This window comes from Nerophis lumbriciformis, linkage group LG02 (assembly GCF_033978685.3).
Source record: "Nerophis lumbriciformis linkage group LG02, RoL_Nlum_v2.1, whole genome shotgun sequence".
Lineage (NCBI taxonomy): Eukaryota > Metazoa > Chordata > Actinopteri > Syngnathiformes > Syngnathidae > Nerophis > Nerophis lumbriciformis.
Genome location: NC_084549.2, coordinates 25,689,183 through 25,707,803, shown reverse-complemented (window position 1 = coordinate 25,707,803; position 18,621 = coordinate 25,689,183). Strand labels below are relative to the sequence as shown.

Sequence of the window (18,621 nt, the reverse complement as noted above, 5' to 3'; positions counted from 1 at the left end):
CTGATGGGAGTATTGGTGCGTGCAAAACAGCAGCAGGCGGCTGTGGCCTGCGGGCCGTTTCTAATACTAATCAAATATCATCCCGGGGGCCATAAATAATTAATTCGCGGGCTGGATCTGGCCCGCGGGCCTTGACCTTGACACTTCCTGTTGTAATTGATTTATGACTGAGGAATGATGAGAAACACACAAATCAGAGTGTGTGTGTGTGTTCACTAAAAACCCTAGGTGGTGTCTGGAGGTCATGGTCAGGGTCGGAAAGGCTACCTTTTGGTCACTAAGTGAATCAAAGAAGCGATTCTACATAGAGGATGCTCAATTTAATCATCATCTGCTGAGTCATTCAATCAGCCAGTAACCAACAGTGTGTGTGTGTGTGTGTGTGTGTGTGTGTGTGTGTGTGTGTGTGTGTGTGTGTCTGTGTGTGTGTGTGTGTGTGTGTGTGTGTGTGTGTGTGTGAGCGGGGTGTCCTTGAACGCAGCTGAGGAACCCAGTAGGAGTAGGACCCCAGCTGTTCCCTGCAGGACTCAGCACACTGATGTCTAACAACGGACTTCAAATATAAGTATAAAGTTCAGAACAACATGAGTGTGTGTGGGGGTTATCAATGCAAATGGGTCAGCTCACTCAAAACACTTGCCATAACATGAAGATATTTTTTTCTGATATTTTCCAGAGACTTCCAAAGCCACAAACCTCACTGTGAACATTTCTTATTGGAGTTGAAACAAACCACATTTTCACCCCCCAAAAAAACAAAAAACTATTTTGGAGTAAAACTCAAACGAAAGCGTGGAAAACTACTGGACACAGCATTAGGTACACCTGCGCTGTCAGAGAGGTAATAATGTCATTGTTTCCCATAAATGTATTTATTTACCTGTTTGCCCTTGCTCTTACTGTGTGTAGGCTCTTAAGGCCTCATTCATAAACGTGTGCGTGGATTCCAACGTAAAACATTGAGTAAGCACAAACCTCAGAACGTACGTAGGGTTAAAAAAAAAAATCAGACTTATAAAACCAAAGTCTAAGGCAGGGGTGCCCAAACTACGAACAACGGGCCAGATCCGGCCCACCAGCGTCCAAAATCTGGCCCGCGGAAAAGCCCAAGTAAGACATGTCATTTTTAAAAATGTATTTATTTTTTAATTATAATTTTTTTTAAATCTGTCCTTTCTAACCCATTTTCTACTGCTTGTTACTCTCGGTGTCTCTTAGCCGCTCAGGCGAATCATATTGTCTAAAAATGCAATTCCCCATCGCGCTCGGAATACACACACATATATATATATATATATATATATATATATATATATATATATATATATATATATATATATATATATATATATATATATATATATATATACACCGCGTTTTGCGGACTATAAATCGCTCCGGAGTATAAGTCGCACCGGCCGAAAATGCATAATAAAGAAGGAAAAAAACATATATAAGTCGCACCGGAGTATAAGTCGCATTTTTTGGGGAAATTTATTTGAGAAAACCCAACACCAAGAATAGACATTTGAAAGGCAATTTAAAATAAATAAAGAATAGTGAACAACAGGCTGAATAAGTGTACGTTATATGAGGCATAAATAACCAACTGAGAACGTGCCTGGTATGTTAACGTAACATATTATGGTAAGAGTCATTCAAATAACTATAACATATAGAACATGCTAAACGTTTACCAAACAATCTGTCACTCCTAATCGCTACATCCCATGGAATCTTATACGTCTAGTCTCTTACGTGAATGAGCTAAATAATATTATTTGATATTTTACGGTAATGTGTTAATAATTTCACACATAAGTCGTTCCTGAGTATAAGTCGCACCCCCGGCCAAACTATAAAAAAAAACTGCGATTTATAGTCCGAAAAATACGGTATAAATATATATATATATATATATATATATATATATATATATATATATATATATATATATATATACACAGTCCGTCCCCCGGCCAAATTTTCTTAACCCAATGCAGCCACCGAGTCAAAATGTTTGGGGACCCATGGTCTAAGGGCCTGATCTATAGTACTAAAGGTTTGCATGTAACGCGTACAAACTTGATTGCGGACACAAAACTGATCTACTAAGTGTCAGCACGGAGGATTGTGTCTTATAAGTGAGCAAAATAAGCAGCGCAATCCATTTGGCGTGTATGAATATGCAGAATATACGCTGATTATCAGAACGCCCACAATACTGGGAGGACAGGATGCAAATATAAATATTTAGCGATCGCAATGTGATTTAACAAGGCAAGGCAAGGCAAGGCAAAGCAGCTTTATTTGTATAGCACTTTTCATACACAAGGCAGACTCAAAGTGCTTCACAGACGACAAAGTGAAATGAAATAAAATAAAAGCAAAATTAAAACGCAGGCAATAAAAATAAAAACAGTGCGGATGTTAAAAGTTAAAAGATTAACTTTTAACGTCTGAAAGCTAAGGTGAACATAAAAGTTTTCAGTCTAGTTTTAAAAGTAGTCAGAGTTGGGGAAAGTCTGACATCTTCAGGATGTTTATTCCAGCTATTTGTTGCATAGTGACTGAATGATGCTCTCCCTTGATTTGAGTTTACTCTGAGAACCGCTAACAGATTGGTCTCAGAAGATCTTAGTGATCTAGAGGGCTTATATAGTGAGAGCATATCAGTGATATACTTCGGCCCTAGACCATGTAGTGATTTATATGTGAGCAGGAGGATTTTGAAATCAATTCTCTGATGTACAGGGAGCCAATGTAAGGATTTAAGAATTGGTGTAATGTGCTCACATTTTTTGGTCTTTGTTAGAACTCTAGCAGCAGTGTTCTGAACAAGCTGTAGCTGCCTGACAGTTTTTTTGGGAAGACCTGCAAGGAGACCATTACAACAGTCTAGCCTACTGGTAATAAAGGCATGTACAAGTTTTTCTAAGTCTTGAGCTGACATGAGCCCTCTAAGTCTTGTTACATTTTTGAGGTGATAGTAGGCCGATTTTGTTACTGATTTGATGTGACTGTCGAAATGTAAATCAGAATCTAAAATAACCCCAAGATTTCTGGCTTTATTTGAGGTTTTCAGGGACAGTGATTGAAGGTGTTGGATGACTTTAAACCTTTCTTTTTTAGCACCAAAAACAAGTATCTCAGTTTTATCTTCATTTAGTTGTAGGAAATGTTGGTACATCCAGTGTTTGACTTGCTCAATGCACTGGCACAGAAGATCTATGGGGCGATAGTCATTTGGTGATAGCGCTACATAGATTTGGGTGTCATCGGCATAGCAATGATCCATCCATCCATCCATCCATTTTCTACCGCTTATTCCCTTTTGGGGTCGCGGGGGCGCTGGAGCCTATCTCAGCTACAATCGGGCGGAAGGCGGGGTACACCCTGGACAAGTCGCCACCTCATCGCAGGGCCAACACAGATAGACAGACAACATTCACACTCACATCCACACACTAGGGCCAATTTAGTGTTTCCAATCAACTTATCCCCAGGTGCATGTCTTTGGAGGTGGGAGGAAGCCGGAGTACCCGGAGGGAACCCACGCAGTCACGGGGAGAACATGCAAACTCCACACAGAAAGATCCCGAGCCTGGGATTGAACCCAAGACTACTCAGGACCTTCGTATTGTGAGGCAGATGCACTAACCCCTCTGCCACCGTGCTGCCCTATGGGGCGATAGTCATTTGGTGATAGCGCTACATAGATTTGGGTGTCATCGGCATAGCAATGATGGTCAATGTTATTATTTTGCATGATTTGTCCTAGTGGGAGCATATAAATGTTAAATAAAGTCGGCCCCAAGATTGAACCTTGGGGCCGACTAAAGACTAAAACTATTCTGCCGGCGCTATTCTACGTCCTTATTTAGCGCGTCTGAAATCTGCATGCAAACTGGCACAGTTACACACAAGAATGTGAAAAGGAAGGGGATCACACTTCTACGTCAGATGGACACATCATGAATCTTTTGTCCTTAAGTGTCTGTGTCAGCATATTTGAACTGTCAGAAATAAAAATATCGGACATATCTATTCAGCAATATAATTTTATAATTGTATAGCTGCTAGGTGATTTAAGGGGTTGATTAAACCAACCTGTTGTCTATAGATGGCATAAATTATTCATGTGTGCTGCTACTTCAATAACATTGCACACAGGTTGGAGAGCATGATAACATGAATGTGGAGATAAATGAGTGTTTCCATTAGCAGATCATGCTGATAGTATAAGCAAAAACCTCATCTAAATATGGCGGTTTGCATCACTTTTGCACTTGTTGTCGTCAATTGTACACACAGTCTTAGTAGATCACACGCAACACACCGACTAACACTACACACAATTTTATGGTTTGCACACTCTTAGTAGATCAGGCCCAAGAAGTACTCACAGAGATGTCTTCTGGCAGGCCTTTTGGCACCTCCACAGTCCTGTCATTCACTTGTACGTGGCCCCGTGCCACTAACTGAATCACAGAGGAAGAGTCCTGTAGAATTGTGATTGGATTACGTCAGGAGGTCAAAACATCACGCACTTGGACACACTCTTGCTGTGGTCACGCACCCTTTTCAGTATTTCCGTATTGAGCAGAAGTTTAGTGTCTATACTCAGAGCTTCTTCTTTGAGCTGCGGACCTAAGCTGCAGGAGATGGTCATGCACGCTCTCCCCGGCCTGTCACAGTCCTGGGTGAGAGAAAGCGTGCGAGAAGAATTATTAGCACACCTCGTCACTCTGATTATTGATTGGGTGTCACAAGAGCAACGTCAGCTCCGTGCATAGTTACCAAGACTTTGCGGCCTGTTTTGGTAAAGAAGGCGAATATGGAGTGGAAGATGCTCTCTCGGTCCTGCGGGATGGAGCAGGGTGTCGGGTTCCTGTGTGGGGTGCAGTTTCCTCGGCCGTCTGCCACCTGAGACAAGCCGGGAACGGAGAAAGAGTTATGGATTTTACAATTAACATCATGCGAAATTGATAAGAGAGGTGGCATTGATGCGTAAAAGTGCACAAATTGTTGATTTAACGCAACTAAAAAATAGAGACAAAGGCTTCTATGACCTAAAATGATCCAGCTTAATTTTTATTCCTGGTGGAAGTTCTCCCAAAGAAAAAGCTGCACCCCTCCCTAACTGATTTCTCATATGGAGCGATTTAGAAGTGGCTGGTTTACAGCTCAGCATCCTCCCCTCGAGGGAATACTTCCCCTTTACCCTCTCCTCAGTCTGACCTGAAGCTTCGGAGGTGGAAATCAGTCCCGGTCAGGGGTCAGACATTTCAAGCAATTTTAATCAATGTACCAGATTCTGACATATTCTAAAGTATTATTTTCATGTAATCTTGGCATGCATACAACACTGACGTGCGAATGCAGTGACAAAAGTGCTGCTAAAACTAAGTTTTTATATGCACTCTTTGAATCGATTGGAGAGTGTGCAGGTGTACCTAATGATGTGATTGGGTGAATCTATAGGTCAAAGGTGTCAAACTCAAGGCCCGGGGGTCAGATTGAGCCTGTCTCATCAATTAATGTTGCCTGTCACATCAATTAATGTGGCAGGCCATATTAAACGATATGGCGTTTAAGGTGCTCTGCCATCTCAAATAGGTGGCCTGCCACATCATTAAAGCTGGCCTGCCACATTCTTTAAGTGGCCTGCTATGTCATTTTATGTGGTCAGCCAAATAATTTTTTGTGGCCATATTTACTACTACTTTCAATTTTGGAATGCAAATGTACTGCATGCATCTGCATATGTTCAACACTTAAATAATATCTGAACATTAATCAAGATGTTCCAAGCATTTTTTTGGGTGGCATCCTGACCAGATGCCCGAACCACCTCATCTGGCTCCTCTCGATGTGGAGGAGCAGCGGTTTTACTTTGAGCTCCTCCCGGATGACAGAACTTCTCACCCTATCTCTAAGGGAGAGCCCCGCCACCCGGCGGAGGAAACTATCTTCGGCCGCTTGTACCCGTGATCTTGTCCTTTCGGTCATGACCCAAAGCTCATGACCATAGGTGAGGATGGGAACGTAGATCGACCGGTAAATCAAGAGCTTTGCCTTCCAGCTCAGCTCCTTCTTCACCACAACGGATCGATACAGCGTCCACATTACTGAAGACGCCGCACCGATCCGCCTGTCAATCTCACGATCCACTCTTCCCTCACTCGTGAACAAGACTCTTGAACTCCTCCACTTGGGGCAAGATCTCCTCCCCAACCCGGAGATGGCACTCCACCCTTTTCTGGGCAATAACCATGGACTCGGACTTGGAGGTGCTGATTCCCATCCCAGTTGCTTCACACTCGGCTGCGAACCGATCCAGTGAGAGCTGCAGATCTTGGCCAGATGAAGCCATCAGGACCACATCATCTGCAAAAAGCAGAGACCTAATCCTGCAGCCACCAAACCAGATACCCTCAACGCCCTGACTGCGCCTAGAAATTCTGTCCATAAAGGTTATGAACAGAATCGGTGACAAAGGTCAGCCTTGGCGGAGTCCAACCCTCACTGGAAACGGGTCCGACTTACTGCCGGCAATGCGGACCAAGCTCTGACACTGATTATACAGGGAGTGGACCGCCACAATAAGACTGTCCGTTACCCCATACTCTCTGAGCACTCCCCACAGGACTTCCCGGGGTACACGGTCGAATGCCTTCTCCAAGTCCACAAAGCACATGTAGACTGGTTGGGCAAACTCCCATGCACCCTCAAGGACCCTGCCGAGAGTATAGAGCTGGTCCCCAGTTCCACGACCAGGACGAAAACCACACTGTTCCTCCTGAATCCGAGAACTATAAGCCATAATCATCAAAATATTATCAAAAGAAGTCTTGAAATATCTTGCATGCTATGAGCCTATGTCATATACTAGTTTCACCTTGTAAGTCTAATTGCTGGTATAAACAAACCTTTGTACGACATTGTAATATTTTTGAGTTTCACCTGTATATAATGTTTGTTAAGTATGTTTTTGACCATGTCTGGAAAAAAAATTAAGATATCTATAGATATTATTATAATTAACAGTGTACATTTTAAAAAGATACAATATGATAATTTTGGAGAGAGTGAGGTGTGGTCTCATTTGCAATCTGGGAATGCCTTCAGAATAGAACATCTTGAAGACAGACTAAAAAAACAGGTTGTAAAAGTGGGGAAAAAAAAAAAAGGCCAAAGAAACACCTTTTTATCAGGCTTTTTACTAATCATCTGTTTTAATTTGTATATTGTTGTTTTCTATCTTCCATCCATCCATCCATTTTCTACCGCTTGTCCCTTTTTTGTGGTCAGCTGCATCATTAATATTTCTACTATTATTATCTCAATGTTATGTTTTTATTAACTTATTAATTTAGTTATCTATATCATTTATATTAACATTTTTACATATATTATCATATGTTTCATATTGTGTGTATGTATATATTAAGTTAAAAAGTTAAAGTACCAATGATTGTCACACACACGATATATATATATATATTTTTTTTTAAATGCCATTAATTGTAGTTATTATCCAGTGTGGACACCTCAAAGGTGGTGTTTTTCCTCAAATCCTCAGTGTCATGCCATGTTTTGTTTTTGCTTTTTTATTGTCAATAGTGCTGTGTGTGTGTGTGTGTGTGTGTGTGTGTGTGCACTTGATTGTGTGTGTGTATGTTTTCTTCTCTTCTTCTATTATTGTTATTTTGTTATTATGTTTTGTATAGCACTTTGTGTTTGCCTGTGCATGAAAAGTGTTGTATAAATAAAGTTTGATATGAAATACCGGTAAGTGCCAGCTGAAAAAAACTTATTTTTTGTAAACAAATAAAAAGAACACTTTTGACTTTGATTGAATATCCATCCATCCATCCATTTTCTATCGCTTGTCCCTTTTGGGGTCGTGGAGATATTTAATCTAATTAAGATTTTCACTTTGTCATGTGAGATGTCGGGCTAATATTGACGCATCAATGAACACATGGATGCCCATTTTTTAAACTTCCTGTTGCCACCCAGTATGTCCGACCGCACACTTTTACTTCATGGCTTTATCCTGCCACTGCTGCTCTGATGATTCATCGGCCCTAAACCTGGTGGATTCTCCCTCTCCCAGGAAAACAGTATTTATACGTCAAATAAGCAGGATTGAAGGATTTTGTAGAGTAAACCAAGAACATATGAGGCGGGAGCTCGGAACATGTGTGTCATCATCCAAACAAATGAATAAGCAGGAATATATGACATCAAACATCAAATACTGTCTGGTGCACTTCACAGCTTTTTGATATGTGCTCCCAAGCTGGGCATGGTGTGGCGCAGTAGTAGCTGCTCCACAGGTGTCCCTTTCCCATTCCGTGCAAACTGCCTGATCCCTTAAAAGTGATTCCAGATGGGCTCAAGGAGGGTGGGATATAGTCAACCCCGTCCGCCCATTCATAGTAAACACAATTAACAGCTTGAGCTCCCCCATGAGCTACCTCAATGAAAGGGCCACCTCAAGGGTTAAGAAAATAGCCAAACCCACTGGGAATATTGTGTTTCTATATCTAAACGCAAAATGTTGTGAAACAAAATGCTTGGCTGGCTTCGGTAGCAACGTCAACACCAGAGTCTCTGCCCCTCACACAACGTCCCCCGTCGGAAGCCGTTGCGCTAAAGAACTAAAAATGTGACTGAATAAACAAATGAACAATCGTTTGGTCTGTAAATGTCGCTATCCACCTGCGTCTCAACCACGTGGAACATGTCCGCTCCGTTGCCAGCAAGTCGGTTGGGGATCCTGATGTCCACAGTGGAGCCTGGCAGCCGGCTGGGCCCGTTGTTTATCACCTGGAACACACATGTAAAGAAAATAATATAATAAATACCGACAACTGAATGTGTGTGTCGACACTGCCCGCCTTACCTGGAAAGTGAGATTGAGAGGCTGAAAGTCGCACTCCATGTCTTCTATCTGGATGAAGCGCGACGAGTCAATGGAGTTTCCATACACAAAGGAGCTAGGTGTCACCATGCTGCAGAAGTAATGTTAAAGTTGGTGATTTAGAGTGGTATTAGCCCTATGTGAGCATCCTTGTAGTAGTTGAGATAAGAGCCAGATGTGCTCCGACGCCTCCCTTCCCCTCACAGACAACAGACACAGCAGCTTATCAGATGTCAAAGTTCTGGCGGATTTGGACTGTTTAACATCTCTCTCCCTTTCGCTCCGTGATAAAACATTCCCGGATATGCCTTTCATGTTGATGTGCTCCTCCAGTGGGATGACTCTTCTGAGACCCAGCAGACGGGCACTCAATGGCTCTTCTAGGCAACGTTTGTTTGTACACTAGAATGTGTGTGTGTGTGTGTGTGTCTTTAAATGTCTTACCCAGTAATAGTTGTGTCTGTCTCATGAACAAGAGGGATGGAGATGTCCAAAGTGTTGTCAGAGAGTTTGTGCTCAGGGTTGGCACTGCAACAAATAAATAACTATTTCAAACCAATTCTAATTATACCCAAAAGACAAAACATTCAGGACAATCAAATGTAATTTGCAGTTTCGAGATGTGTAGAACTTCATTGGACCATGATTAGAGATATCTCAATCAATAATTTTGGCCTACGATCCCAAATCGACTTTTTTGGCCTGAGAGCCGATCTGAGTTCTGATCTGATACTTTGACTATAGATTAAAGAACTGGAAATGAAAAGTAACTAAAGTAAACACAACAAAATTTTTTCTTATGAAGTGTACCTTATTAAATGTAGAATTTGCAGTATTGTTTTAAATCCGATGATGTATTACATTTTTGGCACTGAATTTGACATACATATATATACTGTATATTTTATTAATAAAATGGGCATCGGCAAGCGAGTCCACATTCAAAACTGTCGAAATTGCAGACAAGCAAGTTCTAAAGGTCTTCGACCCGGGGTGTCAAACTCATTTCAGCTCAGGGGCCGCATGGAGGAAAATCTGTGCACACGCGGGCCGGACTATTAAAATCATGGCATTAAAACTAAAAAATAAAGACAACTTCAGATTGTTTTCTTTGTCTTACTTTGGCCAAAAATAGAACAAACACATTCTGAAAATATTACAATAACAATATAAAAATAGAGTAGAAAAAAATACCGGCAGCGGTACAGTTTAGATCCATGAAGGAAATATGAAAGTGAATGAATGTTAATAACTGAATACATTTACATATGCATTAAAATGTGTTTTCTTTTGTATAACATTACATTTATGACAACCTTTTTCCAAAACACAATATAGAATAGGAAATTGGGGCGGTATAGCTCGGTTGGTAGAGCGGCCGTGCCAGCAACTGGAGGGTTGCAGGTTCGATCCCCGCTTCCGCCATTCTAGTCACTGCTGTTGTGTCCTTGGGCAAGACACTTTACCCACCTGCTCCCAGTGCCACCCACACTGGTTTAAATGTAACTTAGATATTGGATTTCACTATGTAAAGCACTTTGAGTCACTAGAGAAAAGCGCTATATAAATATAATTCACTTCACTTCACAAATATAACAGGATAATGCATACATTTATCATTTGTTTTCAAAACGGTTATAAAAAAAGTGGGACCCCAAAAATTTATTGTGAGACCCCATTTTTATGACTTGATGTGGTCCCTGGGATCCCATTTAGAAAATTCCTAGCGCCAACACTGATGGAGTATTGCAGCATGCAAAACAGCAACAAGCAGCCGTGGGCTCCGGGCGCATTCTAATACTAATCAAATATCATCCCGGACCATAGATTATTCATTCTAGACTAGATCCATCTCCACTAAAATAATTTATAAAGACAAACTTAAATCAATTGACAAGATCGGGATCTAGGGTTGACTGTCCGGTCCCATTCAGAAAAAATACTTTTGGGCAATCAGTTTTCTTTTCGCTCGTCACACTTATCGAACACAATACCAAGTAACATATGAAACGTACAAACTCTTACTTCTTTCATTACGCACCTGAACTGTGGTTACTTCAAAATCTAAACTGCACTCATAATGAATCTTGAAATATATTATCACATGTAACTGATGTGAGTGATAAGTGTATTTTTAATTGTGTTTTTTGGGTGGGGAGTTGCTGGTGATAAACCAGGTCTTGAGACTTTGTCTGCTTACATACACTTTGATAGATACTGTAGATAGATAGACAGATAGTATTTTATTGATTCCTTCAGGCAAGTTCCCTCAGGAAAATTAAAATGTATGCTATGTTGTGAAATAGGCATACATAATCACAACTATGTATGCTAACCTGTGCAATAATACTTGCACACACGTGTCAATGTGTGTAAAATAATTGAATTAGGGCAATGAGCAATCTACACCAGCACTTTACAAACCTGTGAATCAGCATTTTTTAACAGACAATTTATTTTCTCTTCTTGTATATCTTAACAATCAAGCACTTTATTACTTAAGTACTCTTATACTTAAATCTGACTTTCTATGGTCATTAATTGCTGGTCTGTCATTAGTAATTTGGTTTATTGTTTCATTTTTTTTAGTCCTAGTGGACTTTCTAATATTATTGTTTTATTGCTGTATATACTGTAGCCTTGTTATCCTGTTGTTTGATGCAGTCCTCTTCTTTTACATTTGGCATTAATTATAGCAGGGACGAAATTAGCCACTAGCTACAATCTTGCAGATTTACACTTGTGTGTTCATCAATATGTACAGTCCCTGTTTGAAAAATAAAGTCAAAGTAAAAAAAATAAAAACAAAGTGGCTAGACCCTCTCCATGAAACCTAATAACCAGGTTAGAAATCTAAGGGTAATAACGGACTCAGACTTGAACTTTAACAGCCACACTAAGTCAATAACATTAGCAGCTTTTTACCACCTGAAAATTACTGCCAACATCAGACTTAAAAAGACTAATCCATGCCTTTGTCTCCAGCAGGTTAGACAACTGCATTGGCCTTCTCACTGGGCTCTCTAAACGAGCTGTAAAGCAGTTGCAGTACATCCAGAATGCTGCTGCTCGAGTCCTGACTAGAACCAGGAAATGCGACCATATTAGTCCAGTGCTTAGGTCACTGCACTGGCTTCCTGTTGCTCAGAGAATTGTCTTTAAAACAGCTCTCCTCGTGTACATGTACGTGTACGTGCTATGGTCTTGTGCCAAAGTACATCTCTGACATGTTAGAACCATATGAACCATCTCAAGGAGTGGTCTCCTGCTGGTGCCCACAGTCAGGACCAAACATGGTGAAACTGTGTTTCATTTTTATGCTCCTAAAATCTGGAATAGTCTACCTGAAGATGTGAGACAAGCCTCAACGTTGGCAATGTTCAAATCCAGGATGCAAACACTTTTATTTAATTGTGCGTATGACAACTGAAAGTATTTTAACTACACTATTTGATGGATTTTAATCAATTATGATTCTTTTAATGAAGATTTTATTTTCTGATTTTAATTTGAATTATGATTTTAAAACTTTATTTTTTCCCTTTTTTTTATTTATCTGTAAAACACTTTGAATTGCCTTGTGTACGAATTGTGCTCTATAAATAAAATTGCCTTGCCTTGCACAGTAACTAAACAAAACACAAACTACGAGTGGCTCTCATTTAAATCATTTGGGTTTTGCCCTTGAAACCTTCCTGTATCCAGAGACTTACTCCCTGACTTTGTAAACAATAACGAAAACGCCAAAAAAGATTTTTGTAATAATACGAACAACGAAAATAAAAATATAAATCTGATAACTTTAGTATCGTTTATATACTGATTCTATGCTAGGTATGGATAGTATAGACATCTGGATCGATCACGCCTACTTTACATTGAAGCTTTATCGGTTAACCTATTGTGTCGTCCTGCTCGGTGTGTGTCTAGCATGCTTAGCTATTCCTTTTCCTCTTGTCCTCCAGTGATAATGTTACGTGGAAGAAACTTTGTTTATTTTCCGCCATGGTGGTGATGATCTTAGCACCTTCACACTACGCATAGAGGACGTGTTCGTTCACGCACTCTCTGAAATTCACGTACAGTACCTCCTGCATGTGTGCAACAAGGAATCCGTAAATGCAATTGTGTCTCCCTGAGCGTGCATCCCTTTTGAAGGATTTATTCACATGAGTACAGTCTTGAGCCAGGGACACAGCTGCGGTGAAGATCGATTTGGCTCGACAGCTCATCAGCTGATAGCCGATCAGTTAAAAATGGTAAATATCGGCACACTCTCCGATCTCATGATCAGAACAATCATAATGAAAGATGTTTCTCATATTAAGATCCACTCATGTTGTAAGATATAGTATTAGAAAATGCCTTTCAGTGTGATGCATGCCTCCTTATTAATGACACAAATCTAAACTTCACATTATTATCTTTGTAAAGGCAACGTTGATACAGCTCTTGTATTGGATTACATTACCGTATTTTTCGGACTATAAGTCGCAGTTTTTTTCATAGTTTGGGGGTGCGACTTATACTCAGGAGCGACTTATGTGTGAAATTATTAACACATTACCGTAAAATATCAAATAATATTATTTAGCTCATTCACGTAAGATTTCATCGGATTTAGCGATCAGGAGTGACAGATTGTTTGGTAAACGTATAGCATGTTCTATATGTTATAGTTATTTGAATGACTCTAACCATAATATGTTACGTTAACATACCAGGCACATTCTCAGTTGGTTATTTATGCGTCATATAACTTAGACTTAGACTTCCTTTTTATTGTCATTCAAATTTGAACTTTACAGCACAGATAAGAACAAAATTTCGTTACATAAGCTCATGGTAGTGCAGGATAAAAAAGCAATAAGGTGCTTATATAAATAAATATATATATATAAATAATATATATATAAAATAAATAAATATATATAAATATATATAAATAAATAAATAGATTAACAAATAGATTAATAAATAGATAACGTACACTTATTCAGCCTGTTGTTCACTATTCTTTATTTATTTTAAATTGCCTTTCAAATGTCTATTCTTGGTGTTGGGTTTTATCAAATAAATTTCCCTCAAAAATGCGACTTATACTCCAGTGCGACTTATATATGTTTTTTCCTTCTTTATTATGCATTTTCGGCAGGTGCGACTTATACTCTGGTGCGACTTATACTCCGAAAAATACGGTACATACATCAGGGGTGTTCAAAGTCTGATCCAGGAGCCATAATATGGGGCCTGCATGTTTCTTTTTTGATTAGCCAGTAGCATATTTAAAAAAACACAACGTTTGGACAACCGTGGTCTATGTGCACCTAATGAAACGTCTGCCAAGGCCTTTTTCCCACCCAACATACCTCTTGGCTTGCACCAAAAACTGCAGTGTGTCATTTTCCCCAGAGAGTTGAGTTGTGTCAAAAAGGACTGCAAAATGATACTTGGGAAGAGAAATTAGCAGAAATTAGTTTTCTTATTTTTTTTACTGTGCACAGCGGGGGTAAAAATACAATATTGGCTTGCTTGGAGCCATACCTTGGTCTGCGCTCTCATGAAGGGAAATCCCACGCTGCACTTGAGGAAATCCAAGTCGACGAGTTCACAGGAAATACCCTTCTCTTCCTGCAAAAAGACAGATAGCGCGCGTAAGTTTAGGGGAGACAGACGGACAGGAGACGCGGTCTGTGACATGGGAGTCGCAAAGAGGAAGGAAGACACAGCAGACAAAGCGCCGACTGTGACGACAATAATCAATTGTGATAAGTGTTCAGGTGGACAAAGACTTTGGAAGGTGTGACAGAGTTGAGACACCGCCTCCTGGCTCTCAATCTCAGAAGAAGCTAATCCCAAAAGTGTTTGATTGGGGTTGAGTTCACGGCTCTTGAGTGATTGATTAGGAGTTGAATACCTGCCTATGTAAAGTTCTATATTGTACAAAGCAGTGACGGCGCACACGCACAAATCTTAACGGGTGGGTAAGTTGGCCGATCTCCAGGCCGTGTGTTTGGAAGCTTGTCTAAACAATATGGAGCTCCACCGGCTGCACTGTGTAAACATTCAAACCCGACCCTGCGAGGAGTACAGATTCTTTCAGCAATAGTTCACTGAGAGGCTGTGTTGTGGGAGCACTGACGAGGGCAGAGAGACACAACTGAACAAGGCCCCCCCGGAACATTCTGCAGGGGGTCAGCCATGGAGGATGTCTAAATACTCGGGTTGCTGCCAAGTTTTAACAAGCCTGTAGAGCATGCTTCCAACAATGCTGCAAGAGAGAGAATAGTGGTGACATATTTAACAAGTAAACATCCATCTTCTATGTCATTCCCTCCTCTGGTTCTGCTGTTTCAGCAGGGTGTGGCTATGCGCCTCCTGTTCATTGACTCAATTAAAACGAGCGGCGCTTCCCTTTTTTCATGGCCCAAAGTGGACTGGGCCTGGGGGGCGGCTGGTAGTTGGGGGGCAATGATGGAATTTCCTCTATTTCCTGTATTCCTGTGTGCAAACACCGCCCATCCCGTGGGGCAGTGAAGAGTGCACGGTGGGGAATGCGTCCTGTTTACCAATCGTCCACCTGGCAGCGCTTGAGCGAGAACAGTGCACAGACATGTGGCGTGAGGTGCCTCCTTGGGGAAAACAACGACCACGGTCTGTTTGTTCAACACTTCTTCGCTTTCTGTCGCTTGCTTACTTTGGTCTGCCATGATAACACACACACACACACACACACACACACACACACACACACACACACACACACACACACACACACACACACACACACACACACTCACACACACACACAATCACAAATGCTGTGTGGTTTACGCCTCTTTAGTGTCATCCTAAACTTCTAATGACAATACACAGATGGATGTACAGTTTGTACAGTATACGGCAGGGGGTGACCCGCGGGCCGGATCAGGCCCGTGAACAGTTTTTTTCCGGCCCGCGTGATGAGTTTGCCAAGTATACAAATTAGCTGCTTTTTTTTTTAACGAAAGAAACTGCAGTTCTAAATCTGTCCACTGGATGTCACAATTGCAATTCTGTTAGGCAAGCAAACGGCTATACTGGGGCCAAGCAAGAGGTACACAGCAAAGGGTGACTGTGGCTCCTCATCCTTGACCCACATGAAACTTAAAACCTGCCGTTTTATGTCTTCTGCTTCGAACACATCGTCATTTGGCACCCTCGTTGCCCCAAAATGTAACTCTGTCAAACACAAGAAAAGTGAACTTAACCCTTTTGAATAGTTTTTACCTCTGTTTCTTACGGTTTGTTGAATTAGCACTGGATTGATACGTGGACATGACAAAAGGAGGTATTTGATACCTAGAAGAGTTTACATGTTGTGTTTTTTGTTCAATCCCAGAAAGACTGTGACTTAAAGTTTAATCCTGGCTTTGTCGATACACTGAGACGAAGTCTCAGCTCATTGTGTTTTTGAAGCTGCACCGATTTCCTCAGAATTTTCAACAAACTTGAAGTGTTTTGTTTATTTGTGATTTGTACGTTTTCATAATGTGCTTGTTCTATTTTTGGCTAAAGTAAAACAAAGAAAACAACCTGGAGTTGTCTTTATTTTTAAGTTATCATGCCATGATTTTACCATTACGGCCCACTTGGGAATAGATTTTCCTCCTTGCGGCCATTCTATTATATCTTTATAGAAATGACACGTTGATACAACTTATAGTAGTCAGTGTATCGCTTGGAAAGCAGTCAAAATGGTATTGTTATTCAATTTGGAAACTGTAAGGTCCACTCGCTTGTGTTGTCAGCAATTTAGACAACAAGTATTTTTCAAGCTGTACACTAACGACCCTAAAGTATATCCAATTTTAATTTCTACAGGACTGTCTTTGAAAAATATATCCTGTAATAATGACATGTGAGCAGTGTACTGTACTCACTTAGGGTCTTATTCTCCCGTTTTTCGTGGAGGCGGATTTACCTTGACACCTTTTTTTGGCTCTGTGGGGCATTATTGTGAAGGCATTTGGAAGACTTTGTTCATCCAGGCTGTGCTTGTCATCGTGTACGCACGCTACAACAGCGTCTTAATCCTGGTTGCCTGCATGTAGCTCCCGAAATGCGACTTTGTTGCACTTGTTATGTCGGCTAGCCACCCTGAAGTTGTGTGTGACGTTAAGAATTCTGCTTAGGAGCCCACAACTGTTTGTGAAACTGTGATGTTTCAGGGGGGGCGTGCATGGACAGCTGTTTGTGTGATAGTTGACAGTTTAAGGGTCAATCGATAAATCAAATCACTTGATAATTTTTTCTGTTATTATTCTTGTTACATTATTGGTGATCATTGTTAAATAAAGCAATTGTTGATGATCACCTTATCATCCTTTTTGTCTGATAGAAACTACAGTGTGTATTTACCAGAGGTGTGGACTCGAGTCACATGACTTGGACTCGAGTCAGACTCGAGTCATGAATTTGATGACTTTAGACTCGACTTGACAAAATGTAAAAAGACTTGCAACTCGACTTAGACTTTAACATCAATGACTTGTGACTTCACTTGGACTTGAGCCTTTTGAATTGACATGACTTGACATGACTTGCTACGTTCCCCAAAACCCAAAGATGAAAAAGTTATTCGGGAGCGCTCCGTATTTTTCATTGTGTACTTGTCTATCAGCGTTGCGTGTGTCAGCTGGTGTGGTCTCAGTACAACAGCCAATCAAATTAGATCTACTGTGACGACTGGGTCGCATAGTGATGCGGGTGTGGTTCTCCCAAGGATGCAGACGGCTTCGGACACAGCTTGCAGGTAGGAAAAATGATTTATTTTAAATATAAATAATATGATGAATAAACAAAAGGGCTAGCGTGGGAGCTAGCAAACCAAAAGAGCCTAGCGTGAGAACTAGTAGCTAAGAAACAGTAAATAATCGTCGTCATCAGTTGTGTGAGAACAAACTACGAAGCCAGACAGAGTGAGGCCAGAGCAAAGACTAAATAGCCCTCTGATTAGCGCCCGGGCAACAGGTGCGCGTCCCGAACACTAACCAGAGGCAGGTGCGCACAATCTGCCGTCATGGCAACAGAAACAAACTAAACTCAAGGTGCTGAAAACACGTGACACAAACATAAACAAACTCTGATCCGGGAAGCGGATCGTAACAGTACCCACCCCCCTTAAAGGACAGATTCCAGATGTCCCTTGACACTAAATAAAACTAGAACCCAAAAAACAAGAAATAGTTCGAGAGTCAAGGGAGGGTGGAGGGAGGATTTGGTGGTGGGTCGCCAGGCCACGTGTCCCCGAATCCACCGGGGAAGAGTCAGGTGGCGGCGGCGAGTGGAACGCCGCTGCCGCAGGCGAGGCGGGCGACCACGGAAAGGCCACATTTGTGGCTGCCGAGAAGGTGGGCGTGAGTGGCGCCAGAAGTTCAGCAGCCGGAGAGTTCTACGACTACGTCTCGGGTGTCGCTGCTGTTTGCGCCACTGGCGTCCATAAACAAACCTCCGAGAGCGCCGCTTGCGCAGCCAGACCACTCGAGGTCGCTGAGACGAAGACGAGGAGAGAGCAGACGTCGCCGTGGAAACAGGAGGAGCCGACGTCGCCGTGGAGGCAGGAGGAGCCGACATCGCCGTGGAGGCAGGAGGAGCCGACGTCGCCGTGGAGGCAGGAGGAGACGTCGTCGCCGTGGAAGCAGGTGCAG

At 41.5% G+C, this 18,621-nt stretch overlaps 1 protein-coding gene across 3 annotated transcripts in view; it reads right to left on the bottom strand.

The window, feature by feature from the left end:
• The window catches only part of itga9 (integrin, alpha 9), a 127,769-nt gene that overhangs the window by 11,967 nt on the left and 97,181 nt on the right, over window positions 1–18,621 (bottom strand). For all 3 annotated transcript variants that reach the window (XM_061959430.1, XM_061959449.2, XM_061959440.1), the window contains 8 exons: window positions 14,477–14,563; window positions 14,302–14,381; window positions 9,377–9,460; window positions 8,915–9,023; window positions 8,731–8,838; window positions 4,801–4,926; window positions 4,580–4,699; window positions 4,407–4,502 (listed from right to left, as the gene is read on the bottom strand). In XM_061959430.1, coding sequence (XP_061815414.1) covers window positions 4,407–4,502; window positions 4,580–4,699; window positions 4,801–4,926; window positions 8,731–8,838; window positions 8,915–9,023; window positions 9,377–9,460; window positions 14,302–14,381; window positions 14,477–14,563 — 810 coding nt within the window. The remainder of the gene's footprint in view (window positions 1–4,406; window positions 4,503–4,579; window positions 4,700–4,800; window positions 4,927–8,730; window positions 8,839–8,914; window positions 9,024–9,376; window positions 9,461–14,301; window positions 14,382–14,476; window positions 14,564–18,621) is intronic.